The sequence below is a fragment of the Catharus ustulatus genome, chromosome 1 (assembly GCF_009819885.2).
Source record: "Catharus ustulatus isolate bCatUst1 chromosome 1, bCatUst1.pri.v2, whole genome shotgun sequence".
Classification (NCBI taxonomy): domain Eukaryota; kingdom Metazoa; phylum Chordata; class Aves; order Passeriformes; family Turdidae; genus Catharus; species Catharus ustulatus.
The window spans coordinates 64438158-64451636 of NC_046221.1; the positions used below are offsets into that span (position 1 = coordinate 64438158).

Below are 13479 nucleotides of genomic sequence, written 5' to 3' on the forward strand. Positions count from 1 at the left end.
GGACAAAGTTCGGATATTTGCCAACCCGGAAGCGCGAGCCACGAGGGGGAGCGGTCCCGCAGCTGCGCTGGGCTGTGAGGGGGAGCGGTAGTGGGGCTGTGCCGGGCTGTGAGTGGGGAGTGGCCCCGCGGCTGCACCAGGCTGTGAGGAGGGAGTGGCCCCGTGGCTGTGCTGGGCTGTGAAGGGGAGTGGCCCCGCAGCGCTGTGGCTGCCGGGTGCAGGCAAGCCCGGGGACTCGCAGGGCTGCGGCAACAGGGTGGAGGCGGGGCCTCGGCCAACAACTGTGTGGGAGGTGCCGGAGGCGGATCCTCGCTGCAAAAAAAAAGTGCGCCTTATAGTCCGGTGCGCCTTATGGTCGTGAAATTACTGTATTTGTATTTTGTGAATTCTTTACCAGTCCCAATTATGAGCTGTGTTAGGTGCTCTACAAACACAACATAAAAAATTAACACTTTGTTTCCTATACATATTGCTTTCCATTTAATTAATTAACCTTCCATAAAACAAGCATTGAAGAAAAAAGCCCCAAGAAATTTCTTTTTAATCTGTATGTGGAAGACCATGTTCCTCAACTCTGACTGATAAGCTATAAAATCAAGGAGCATCAATACGTAAGACTTTGACAGAAGCTGGATATGTTAAAAAAAAGTTTATAAAAAAATAAAAAAGGAGAAAGTGAGGAAAAAATAATTAGCAACCCAGATATCTAACAGAAACAGATATTTTAAAAACAGTAATATTACTTACCACTAAGGAAAAATAAATAAATAAATTCTGTAACATAACCCAAAACCATCTATAGTCTCTCGAGGTTCAGAAAACTGAATACCTAATGGTAGCAAAAGCAAACTGTAGACAGCTTAGTACAAGAAAATGGAGAATAAAATCATAATGATTCAGGAAAGCCAATTTTATTGGTCTTAAGAAAGTTATTGGCTTTTGAGCAAAAATAACAATTTTGTGAAATTGATGCGTGTCCTTCCCAGCTCAAAGATAATGTTTTTCTGTGGCAAGAATTTATCTACAAGAAGCACACAGAAGGACATGAGAAAAACTAGAAGGAAGGAATGCCATTTAGAGGGACCTACAGAAGCCTGAGAAGTGAACCCACAAAAACATAATGAGGTTCAACAAGTCCAAGTGCAAGGTGCTGCAGCTGGGTTGGGGCAAGTCCAGACGTAAGTACAGACTGGGAGAACTCATGGAGAGTGAGAACTTGCCTGCTGAGAAGGACTTGAGGCGGCTGGTGGATGAGGTTGGACATGAGCCAGAAATATGAACTTGTAGACCAGAAAGCAAATTTTATCCTGTGCTGCATCCAAAAATGGACAGCCAGCAGGGCCCCTTCCAGCCCAAACCATTGCATGATTCTATGAAACACAACATACCATGCTGAAGTGTTAGCCTAAAAATGTTTCTGACCCTTCTATTGTTAGAATTTAAATTTTTTTCAAATTGCATTGCCTGAAACACTTTCGGAAAGATGTGTACAAGTTGTCATGACTCAACTATTCAGAAATCAATGCTTTGGGGACACAGAAATTAAAATTACTGCAATAATTAACAGCTTCTTAAACCATGCTGTATAGTCAAACATCCATTGTATATTTCTTAACATAATTTCGGGTAAATTGTATTTATAACACAATAATAAAACAAAATATCTCATGAAGAAGTTTTGATGGCCGCATGTTTCCTGGCAAATGCTTCTTGTATCTTTACTAGATTTTTGTTTATCCTGACACACTGAGTTGCCGAGATAATCAGAAAGCAAAGATAAAACAAAAAGTGTTATTTGGTTTATTTAACTGTACCTGCTCATAGAAAGGATTGTGAGCAACGTAGTAATTGGAGTCAAAGGATTCTTCTGTTACCAGGACTCTCTGCCTCTCACCAACCTAGAAAACAGAAGATGAGAGATGACTCAGAAAGCAAAACCAATGAATTACACTGAAATGAGAACTGTTACAAGCAAATGCCCTTAGCAGAAATAATCACATTTTCTGAGGAAACTCTGTATCAGCAAGAAAGTGGAGTAGAGAAAACCCTACTTACAGGAGTCTAAAACTGACAGGGTTAAAAGTCAGAATCGAGGGATAGACCTGAGGAGTTGTAATGGCTAACATGAAAATCCAGTTCAGAAATATAAACTGATTTTTACTTATTAACATGATAGCAAATAAAAATGTCAGGGTGAACAAAGTTCATTTCATTTTCATCCACCTAATGAAAAAAATCTGCAATCAATCACCAAAAGGGTGTCTTTTCTTTAAAAGCCACACTTGTTATTTACAGTGCTGAGGCATCTCCTTATCCCCTCTTGGTGATTTAATTTCTCTGTACCCATGAGATCACACTGATTTCCATGACAGTGAAGCCAACAATGCATATTACAAAGACTCAAGAAGAAGAGTTTTTAACAACTCACTGACCTAACATACTAAAGGCAATATACACTGGTCTGGAAAGACCTGTGTTTCAATTATACTTCCCAACTTCCAAATGCACTAACACAGTTGAAAGGAAGCACTGATCTTAAAATTAAATAGAAGACACCAAGACAAAGGCACCAAACAGATATAGAACAAAACCTGACTTTCCGCAAAGTTCAAAATTCTCCACATAACACCTCTGGTCTTGTCCATTACTGAGTTTATGATAAAGTGTATAGCTTAATTTTTGCAAACCTGGAAGGACATTTAGCTCACATTTTTAGTCTGAGCCCATCTCTACTTTTTCCATCTAAATGTGTTCTGGATTATTTCCAAACCATTTGACAAATGCATTCTGCAAATTACAACTGTCTAGTAAGTTAAATTTACTCACTTCTTTTACTACTATTCTGAGACTCAAAAAGGTTTCACATTTTACTCCAAAGTTTTAATATCTCTGAGCAAAGTAACACTCCCCTCCCCTCTCCCTGAAAGATTCCCACCGCATCCTAGTGGCAGCTGTTACATACAAGTTTTAAGACCTCCATCATAAGTTCCATGTGAACTCTGGAAGATGCAGAGTGGATAATAATGTCTTGATTCTTTAAGGTACAAGCAGTAAAAGATAAGATTAGGATCTTCTCTTACAATTAATGGCAGAAAACAGAACTTTAAGAAATATGAACAGCAATGTCACATCTGCTATGTAGTGCACATATGTACACATATATATACACAAGAGATACATACATAATTCTCCACTTGCTAAAAAGAAAGACTTCACAGAATAACTCTTGCCTTCCCTTCCTCACGCATTTATCTGGAACATTCCCAAAGTAAACCCTGGAAAGCAAGGGAGACTTTGAGCACCCAGCTCATTTCCCCAAAGGCAGATAGACGTCACTCCCCAAAACTACAAGCTGTGGGGTACACAGCAGAAGGGGCAAAATCTCCAAGTTTCAGACCCAGTAACAGAATCCTAATAGTAGAAAATATGTATATTTTTGCATACTTTCAAGAGGTGTTTAAGACTTGTTTATAGCATATTTAGAATTTCCATTCTCTGGGAAGTCTGCAAGTACAAATAACAACAGAGAAAACATACTCAAATTTTAGTAAAAATCCAGTGTAATCAACAGCATAATGTTTTTAAAAATAATTGTTTTCAAGAATACAGTCATTAAATTTAAATCCCCAGAGGAGTTTTGCAAAACATGTCAATAAGGCATTTGAGATAACCACTCCAGTGATGAGAGTACAGAAAACATTTCCCCTAAACTGATAGGTTTTGTTCCTTCCATAATACTTGAGACCACAGCTTTTAAAAATCACAACTCAACATCTGCTGTAGCACGGAAGTGCTCAAATCTCAGATGTCTTGCCATATTATGATAAAGAGGAGGACAGAATGTAAGATAACCAACACTCAACCGTGGGCACGAAGGCCAGTCACCAAGTCATGTCCTCCCATCCTATTTATTATTTGCCGATATTGCAACTTAGCAAAACCAGGTCAGAGGAATATTGGGTCTGTAACTCATTTCTCAGTGGTCTTGTGGTCCCCTGGATCTCTCTGGTCATAGCAGTCTGCCTTCATCATGGCTGTGAACCTGCCTGTGAGGTAGACTAGGTTATATGTGTTATCTTCAAACTCTGAGAGGACAAAATGGTAAGCATATCATGTAGAAAAAAAAACCATTAAAAATCAGAGGGAAGAAGAAAAGAACACCTGTGTTAGATCATTTGATATAAGCTGTGGTTTCTTCAGAGACATGTTGCCAGTTTTTCTCAGCTTTGCTTCCAGGAGCCAAAAGACGTCAGGTCGGCATGTCTCAGTGGGCCAGAGGGAGAGCTTCTGGGCTCAGAATTTCTTGGGAATAATCAGGAAGACTAAATTTCATCACCTAGCATCAGAAGGGTAGCATTTACATTGAAGACCAGAAGTTCAGAGGAGCGGAACAGCCCATACCAATTTACAGTACATGCATACAGACAGACAGACACATACACACACACATGACTAGCAGGGCACACTGTAAGGAATGAAAAGTAAATTTGGTAATCGTCCATTTGCTGAAGTTATGGATCTGTAGCCTTGGCCAAGGCTGGGCTCCCAGAGAAATACAACACTCAGCTATTTGCAGACTCTTTTGCCATAACAACAGAGAAGGAAAATTCCATTTAATGAGTTAGGCCATTGTGTATTCATGATCTACAAGACTAATTGGCTACATGCATTTGTAAGACAGAAAATTACTATCTATCCTGCATCCAAGTATAATTAAGAAGAAATGTAAGTACGCAGAACGCAGCTTTGGTATTGAAATTTGTTCAAAAAGTGGAATATGTCATCATTTCTGCAATTATTCCCCTGGGATCACTAAGTGCCTAAGTTTCACCTCTCTCAGAATTTAAATATGCAGAAACCAGACATGATATCTAATAACAGTCATAATTATAATAACTTTGATGATTTTTTTTTTCAGGCATGTAGCAGCAGAAGTAGTTCAGTATCTTATTTTTATTCCTATTCTTTCATCTGCTTCCATAGGTACACATGAGTTCCAACTCTCAGGGAACTACAGTTCTGCCAGAGCATCTGGAACTGAGGCAACTCAGCCCTGGCATCTCAATTTGGAAAAGTTTCCTACAGAAGCATTATTTTTTACATAATGGATGACATTACGAAAATATTTATGAATGATAGCAAAAAAACCTTGCCCAGCAACCTCCCCCATGCCAAAGTGGACTGGTCACATAATTTACACAAGGGCAATTTGCTTTCACCAAAAACAATGCAAAAAATCACTGCTGGTCCAATCACTTCCTGCACTGCAACAGTTACCAGGAAGTTTGTAAATCTCAGAGTTAATAATCAAATCATTTAGGAACTTTTATTTCATTTTCATTTATCCTACAGGAAATTCTGACATGATAATTCTTTAACTCAGTTTTTCCTTTACCGGAAACCATGAAAAGCAGTTTTTCCAGCTGGCTGATTTTATAAAACAAATGAACAGCAAGAAATGTCCAAAATCCTTCTTGGCTTCAGGCAAATTAAATTTCTTTTTAAAACCAAAACTAACTGAATCACATAAAACTCAAGACCAATTTTTAACCCTGCAACAGTTTGGGTACCCAGGACTGTCCCTTTTTGCATGCTTTGATAGAATATTGCTATGTAACATCAACAGTGGTGCCTGCTGTGATTACATTCAGGTAATTTATACCCCCTAATTTTTTTTTTTTTCCATCAGTGAAGACTATGATTGCACAGCTTGGATTTGTTACTTACTACAGCCAGAACATGTGGCACATGATCTTTCTCAACATTTCCTTACCACTCTTTTACTTGTATTTTATCAGCTCTGTTTTTAGGAGCCTCTGATTGGCTAAAAATATATAAATTAATAGCCACTGCATCTGTATACTTCTCCCACAGAAGAAAGCATACTATCCATGCAGTATCTCTACTCATTTAGAGACAGTGGCCAAAGCCTTCTTTGGGCAAAGTTCAATTCATAGTGGAATTGGTAAGCATGTCATAATTTCTCTTGACGGAGTCTGGCTTGTATTCTGACCCAATTCATCATGGAACATACCTAGTACAAGGCTTGGAAGCCACATAAAAATCTGCTTTCCTGTATTTGTTATTTAAATATGTCATAAAGCAAGCATTGAAAAATACACGCCATCACAATTTATGTATGCATGTTTTAGCAGATTATTCTGATGTATAGAATATTTCTGGTAAACATGCATATTTGACCTTTAATACGTATAACCAAGTTTAAGCAAAAGCAATGTAGATAGTGTTTATTCTACATCAGTTTTGGTTTACTTCTCTCTTGATTTTTCAGTTGTGGTCTAATTATTTTAAATAAATTTTAGCAATCATGCAGACTATGTATTCTTCACTATAAAGCAGAAATGAATTGTCGGACCTAATTTTTATAAATCATGTGAATCCATCTGTAAATAGAAGCCAAATTTCTTAAAAATTATAATTAAGCATTCTCTAGGTCTTCTGTTTATATATGGTAGGTGTGTGCCACTACCTCCCTGCAAAGGAGACAAAGTTTATAGAAACTTATGACATGGTCCTGTTTTGATGATACCAGAACACATCTCTTTTCAAAATATCCTTTGTACTGCTTTGTTCTGCTATGCAGCACTGCTGCTCCAAAAATTAGGATGGATACATCTCTCCCTTTCTGAAGATAATATTGGAGACAAAGCATGGACTTGTCTCCGAGCTTTCGACACAGTTGTTAGGTATTTAAATGTGGATATTGGAAAGCAGTAACATTAAAATAGTTCAACTCCTGAGCATGAGTTTTTATGCTGGGATAAATATAATTTTCTAGCACACAGCATAGACAGCTGCCACTTCACTAAGGCTCATGTTACAATGGCTGTCCAATTCCAGATGGGTAAATGCCTTTTTTTTTTAAATAATGTTATATTCAGTGCATAACCCTTCACAGAACTACAGCAACAGAGTGACATATTTATTTAGAGTTCCATATCTTTTACATCATACAATAATCAGTCAGATTAATCTTTACAACATGTGTCTGACCCATTTTACCTGAGGAAAGAAATGCAGAACCTGAGCACTCTAGTGCTGCAGAGTAAGCAGCTGAATTCACCACATGGATTTCATGTATTCTTACTTCCTCCTAAACCTGGAAAATGTTGTCTCAGACCTACAATGCCACTAATCAGCAACAAAACCCAAATTCTCAGTGTTTTTCCTGTACTTATATTGGTCAGGGTTTTTTCAGCCTTGGAAAGGAGCATTGGGTGGTTGTCTTCACATACAGGAAAGTATGTATTTAGCTCTTAACTAAAGAACTCTGAAAATCCAAGTGAAAAGCAGACAGTGCTCAGCAACGTGTCTCATTTCACCATCAACCAGTACAGCTGACTTTGTTAAATCGTCATTATTGAACTGCCCTTCTTTAAACAAAGTTGCAGATTTTTTTTTTTAAGATTGCATAAAAAGTATGAGTTATGAAATAATACCTAGGCAAATGGCTTTTAAAAAGTTTGTTTTAGGAACACTTGCTTTAGCCACACTGCTCTTTCCACAGCATCCTTCAAAATTCAGAATGGACACAGGCAACAGATGCCCACACAAAAAAACCTCTTTCAACCATTTTCCACGCTGGCTTGAGGCTGTGTAAGCTGGAAGGAAGGATTAGGTATAAATTAAAAGACAGGCAGCTCTAATAGTACACAATCAGCATAACAAAAAAGTGCCTTAGACCTTCGGCAGCAGGCACTACAGCTCATTAACAAGTGAACACCTTCTCTTTGGTCCCCTTATGAATTTGTTGGCATAGTTATGGGGGAGGCAAAAGATAGGGAGAGAAGGAGGTGAGAGATAGAAGTAGACTGCTTCTGCTTTCTTGGCCCACTGCTCACGCTTCAGGGTAAATAGATCCTTTCTATTACTGTGCACCTGCATCTGACTGCTTCATTTCGATTTGGTCTCCTGCTGGGAAAATGTAGCTTCTCCCAGCACATACAAACCCTGCCATGCAGCTTAGATGAAAATTATATTCAGAGATGTGAGCGGTGACCTAAAAATGACAACTGGTCCTCAAAATATCTGATTCCTTTTAAATTCTGTAAGCTTGCATTTTGCTTGTCTCTCCTTTTCATTGCCTAGAAAAGGGGTAATAGAAGTAGTATGTTGACAACTGTGTCATACTACATTTCTAAATTTCATTGACTGTCTACAATATTACAAAAAGAAAATAAGTTTTCTGAAATGGGAGATACATATTGCCCCTGAAAGCAGTCTCTCTCCTTGGATCTTTCTGCTGTAAGCCTCAGCTTAAGCAGAAAAAGGATGTGGTGTCAGAAACTGGCTTTTTTCTGGATCCGGCACATCGTTGCTAAGATGCTGTTTTGTTGAGCTCTCTGAAACACTTTCCACACGTGCAAAATCCAGTTCTGGCTGTTACACAGAGGAGTGACCACAGAACTGGGGAAGTTGCTGCAGCAATATGAAATACTCCATCAAAAGCTGGTATTTGAGACGACCAAGTAGCATGAGCTCTCAAGCAAGTGCCTTAAAGTAATACTAGCAAAAGCCTCTCCCTCCTCTTTTTCAAATGGTCCAACAAACCCCATAAAACTGTTACAAATATCTACATAAAATGTCTAAATAAAAAGATCATCTCAAAATAGGAACAAGAAACATCTGAGAAGGTAAAATATGTTTAAGGTCTTCCTTTCATATCCATAACATTTCACAAATACAACAAAAAACTAGGCAAAGAGTCTACCCTTAAGAAAACTTGACATTAAAAATAAAAGTATAGGAAAGCATACTATCAATGCTGATTTTATAGAATGGAAGATGCACTTTAGGAGAATCTTTTAATTTTCAACTTTCAGCCAATTTGGCAATCAGATGGAATATGGTAGCATGAATAAACAAATATTTGGGTTTTTAAAGTCTTATTGTGCTCTTTTTCTAATAACAAGCTGTAGTGAAATGAGGTGACCAAGCTTAAAAGAATGATGGTCTTTGTTAGGAAAGGCCATCCTTATGCTTCTTCTGTGAAATTATTTAAAATTATTTAGATTGGGTGTTTTTGCTGGAAGCAGCTCCTTAAGATACACTGTGTATTTCCAAGTGATTTAAGCACAACATGAAGTGGTAGTTGCTAAGGCAACAATATGCAATTCCTCTTTCGGTGATCTCTCTTAACAGCTGCATAAGCCCAGGCAAGTATCAGTTGTATGAGAATTTATAAATCAGCTTGGTAAATACCCTATCAAATAACTTCTCCAGGAATTGCTTTAGGAACTCACAATACCAAACTGTTTACTCAGACTAAAGTCTTGTCTACACTACGGAAATAGAAGTGCTCAGCAGTGGCTCTGGCAGGAGGGTGCTGATGTAGCACAGGCTGATGCAAGGCTGGGTTCAGCACCAGCAGCTGTGGGAGAGAATTGCCAGGAATAATAAGGGAATAATAATTGCCAGCAATAAGGGCCTCAACGTAAGCACCACTTCAGTAAACCACGGGCCGAACCACAGGTTGCTTCCTCACAGACAAAATGATGCAGGAAAAATTTAGGAATAGATGAAAATACTGGGTTGAGAACAGAGATGATAAAGTGAACACAGCACTGATACAAATCAACAGTCAGTTCTGTCTCCCCTGACATGATGCTGGGATCTCCCCAGTAAGACTGGGTGCTCCTAGAATGCATCTATAGTCTGATATTTTTTAATCAAATACAGCAAAAAGATTGTAAAAAAAGGTCTGATTTCTCTCCAAAATATCACTACAAATTTTCTGCTCATCCTACAACTAAGGCCAGTGTTCTCTGTTCATCTCATCTGAAAACAAAGGGAGAGCAGATGGGATAAAAAAGAAAAAACAAAGGTTCAAAATGACCTGTATTCAAAACCAAATCCATCTCTCCCTCAAAATCTACAGAAAGCTCTATTAATACATTTAAAAACATCCAAAATATGCCACATACCATTGTGAGTTAATTAACTTAGAATACAAAATGGTGGCACTAACTGAGAGTTGAAATATGGTATAAATATGTATCAGCTTTCTTTTCAAAAGAATATAACTCCTCCTGCCTACATGAATCACAGGTTACTAAAAAACGCATATGAACATCATCAGAACCTGATAATGTTAATGAGGATAGGATAATGATATTATTTTCTTTTATTTTGAAGGCAGACACTATATGATCAAAAATTACACACTTCAGGGGGTTTCTTCAGTCTAAGGCAAGGTAAGATCCTAGAACTGCTGACACTTCTAGTGGCATAATGCTGAATGACAAATAACATCAAGGGCTCACAGAGGGACCAAAGCGAATGAGTCATTAAATAATGATAAATGTAGTGTGACTTTATCTTCTTTAGAATTTAATAGCAACTACTGTTAAACTAGTTGGGATGCATATTACTATTTATAACTGTATGCCAATTGTTTGCATCTAAAAAAGGTAAATAAGAGAAACAACACTTCATTAGCATATTAGAATGATAATTCTGACCAATACGTTTTTATCCATTCAAGGAAATAAAATCAGTTCAAGAAAACTGTAAGATAAATCACTTCTAAAACAAAAAGAAAGAAATTACTGCTATGGACTAAACACCTTTCTAATGTCTTTTCCATAACTTAACTCAGTTCTCAAGGCTAAGCATAAAGTTAGCACAGGAACCTCATGTGGGTGCTGTTGTGTACACTCAGAACATTACCTTTTGCATGACATCAGAAGAAATATGTTAGATTAAAGGCTTGACTCCTCAGTAAATTCTCTTCAACACCTACTCCACTGTGTGCCATCTTCTCTTTAAAAAGTCCTTACATAGCTCAGACAGTAAGAATTACGTAAAAATTGGAAGACACTACAAGTTTCTACAATCCTTCAAATTAAGCAGCAACACCCTTTGCTGTATTTGGATTTTAATACGACAGAAAGAGGAACCAGCTGTTCAGTTTAATTGCAAGGGAAATCAATTACTGAGATTGGTCAACAAGAAACATGCTAGAATTTCTAACCCAGGTGTTATAACCACATTACAAACTTTTTTATTTAAAAAAAAATTACAGCTGATGTAAAATATTTTGCCCACAGTTCTGTGCATATCACATCACATCACTAATCCAACTATTGTGCTCTCACCTAGCAGGTTTCCAATTCCACTCCTAGTATACTGGCTATTTTATCAATTAAGCCAATAGAATGGTTTGCACATACACACTAAACAATACAATACCTAGACAGAACTGAAACTTCTTACAGTACAAAGTCTGCTAACAGGAGAGAACTAGAAAAAAGAATGACCAGCAATTGTGTGACAGATCTTTTCAATGACAGATCTTTTCAACCCTCTGTGTGGGTATGGCAAGAGGGGTGATTTAAGTGTACATGAAAATAGGGATTCAGAGGGAGATTTACAGGTTGTTCAGCAGTCTTGAACACTCAGGGAAGGAGTGGCCCTGCCTATCTTTATGATTTTTGCAGACATTCCACAAAGGAGGTTGACAGCTGTGAAACGGGGCCTCAAGAATAAAGGATCTTCTTATGCCTCTGTGAAAAAAGCCAGCAAATACAAATAGAAATGTGCCATGTAAATACAGCAAATCTCTGAGGAAAAAATATTTCAAATTTTTATTTATGATCCTTCCCTTTCGTAAGTAATCTCCCATTAATCACAGTCAAAACACAAGAGAAAATCATAGGCACAGGAAACAATCACCATTCATTAAAAGAAATCCATTAATGAATGTGGCACACTAGGCAGAAATCACTGTTGTATTCCCACAATTGCTGTAAAAGCTGTATTCTAATGTTCGCAAAGCCTGACTTATGATGGTATCAAAATTATGTAGAAATACCTGTGAGAAAAGTTCATTTTCAACAAAACACTTGTTTCTGTTGCTGTCTTCAATCAATCTTGGATCATATCAGGTCAGTAGTAAGCAGTCCTTTCAGAGTATTATTTGTCCCATACTTGACTGGAATGAAAAAACTGAGTAGGACTAAGCAATGTTCCCACTCCTCAGAAGAAGTGTAGACTAAGAACTCAAGAGCAGCAAGATTTCTCCTGGCTTCTTTCCTCCTGCCTACATCTTACTGATTTGCCCAACACATAGATTTATTAGACTTTTCTATCATGCCTGGCTTAAGACAATTGCTCTTTTTATTTTCCCTGAAATTTGTTCTGCTCCTGAAGGGACACTATGAACCTGTCTCATGCATGCAAGAAGAAATGCAAACCATTGTTTCCATTTCCTCCATGACAAGATGCTCCAAACATGGAGGAGGAAAACAAATGTTCCCAGGAAAAAAAAAAAAAAGAAGCTTACTGTTTTCCACTTTTAAAATCTACTCCCCTTTCACCTCTTACACCTCTCCCTCTATTGTACACCAGTAAAGGTAGCAAAAACATAAGCTGACAGATTCCAAACGCAAAATGCCATTAACTGACTTGAAATTTCCTTTTGAACAACTGAGATGGGGCACAAAATGAGCCAGGCCTTGATCTTTTTAGTCCCTCTTATACTTTAATAACCAACTATGAATTCTCCAAAAAGACTTCTGAATCAGAATCAGCCTTGCAATGTTTGTGTCTTACTTCTATGTCAGAAGCAGCAAGAAGAGTACGAGCTACTTTCCATGAGGGGACCACATAAAACAGGCATGTAAGACAAGAGAAAAGAAATTACATTTACACTGTTTTGTAAAATTACGAAGATGAAGTTGCCTGGCAATTGTAGCTGGGCTCCTCAACTACACTGATGAAGGGGTCTGTGCTGCTGGAAGTTTCACACTACACAAGCAAAGAAATATTGTGAAGAGTGCTAGCATGGTGTCTGGAGTATTATTATAGCACACTAATGAGGAAGAAATGAGAATGAAGCTAGCTGCCCAAAAATAAGAAGGCTCCTGGTTAAAAAAAAAATTTAGGACTGTTCCTTTATCCTAAAGAATGTGGTAGAAACGGCAGCACAATTCACCAGTCTAAAACATGTCATATCTTCACATAAACTAGTTACTTTGATCAGTTCTAGCTAACATAACATTTCTGCCAGTATCTCCTGCATCCAAGTGACTCTCCACATATCTGCACTTTCATCCTACTATTTTTCCTAGCTAATATGTCAGAAACTATACAAACACCTCAGGGTCACACAGGTTTCTCAGGCCCTAGAAACTTGACAGGGATTACAGTAAAGATGGGGATTGGTGATGGAAAACTGTGCAAATGGTGGCAACAGAACTCAGCAACCCAGAGGCATTGCACTGGTTTTTCAGAATGAAACGGAAATTTTTCTCCAAACAAAGAGAAACTTCACTCAACCTTCAAATCAACATTTTAACTAAGAATATCAGCAGCTTCATCATTAACATGAAGTTGGGCATGCCCTTATATTGCTTTGTTTTCAAGATCATAAATTAAAACAACTTACAGACATGTCTGCCAAAAAAGCCCTGCTATTTTATATGGTGGGTTTTGCTATTCCATCATGCTTTTTTTTTA

General features: G+C 37.8%; 1 protein-coding gene across 3 annotated transcripts in view; it reads right to left on the bottom strand.

The window, feature by feature from the left end:
* The window catches only part of CDKAL1 (CDK5 regulatory subunit associated protein 1 like 1), a 393288-nt gene that overhangs the window by 26069 nt on the left and 353740 nt on the right, over positions 1-13479 (bottom strand). For all 3 annotated transcript variants that reach the window (XM_033061554.2, XM_033061574.2, XM_033061564.2), the window contains exon 14: positions 1815-1898. In XM_033061554.2, the coding sequence (XP_032917445.1) occupies positions 1815-1898 (84 nt within the window). The remainder of the gene's footprint in view (positions 1-1814; positions 1899-13479) is intronic.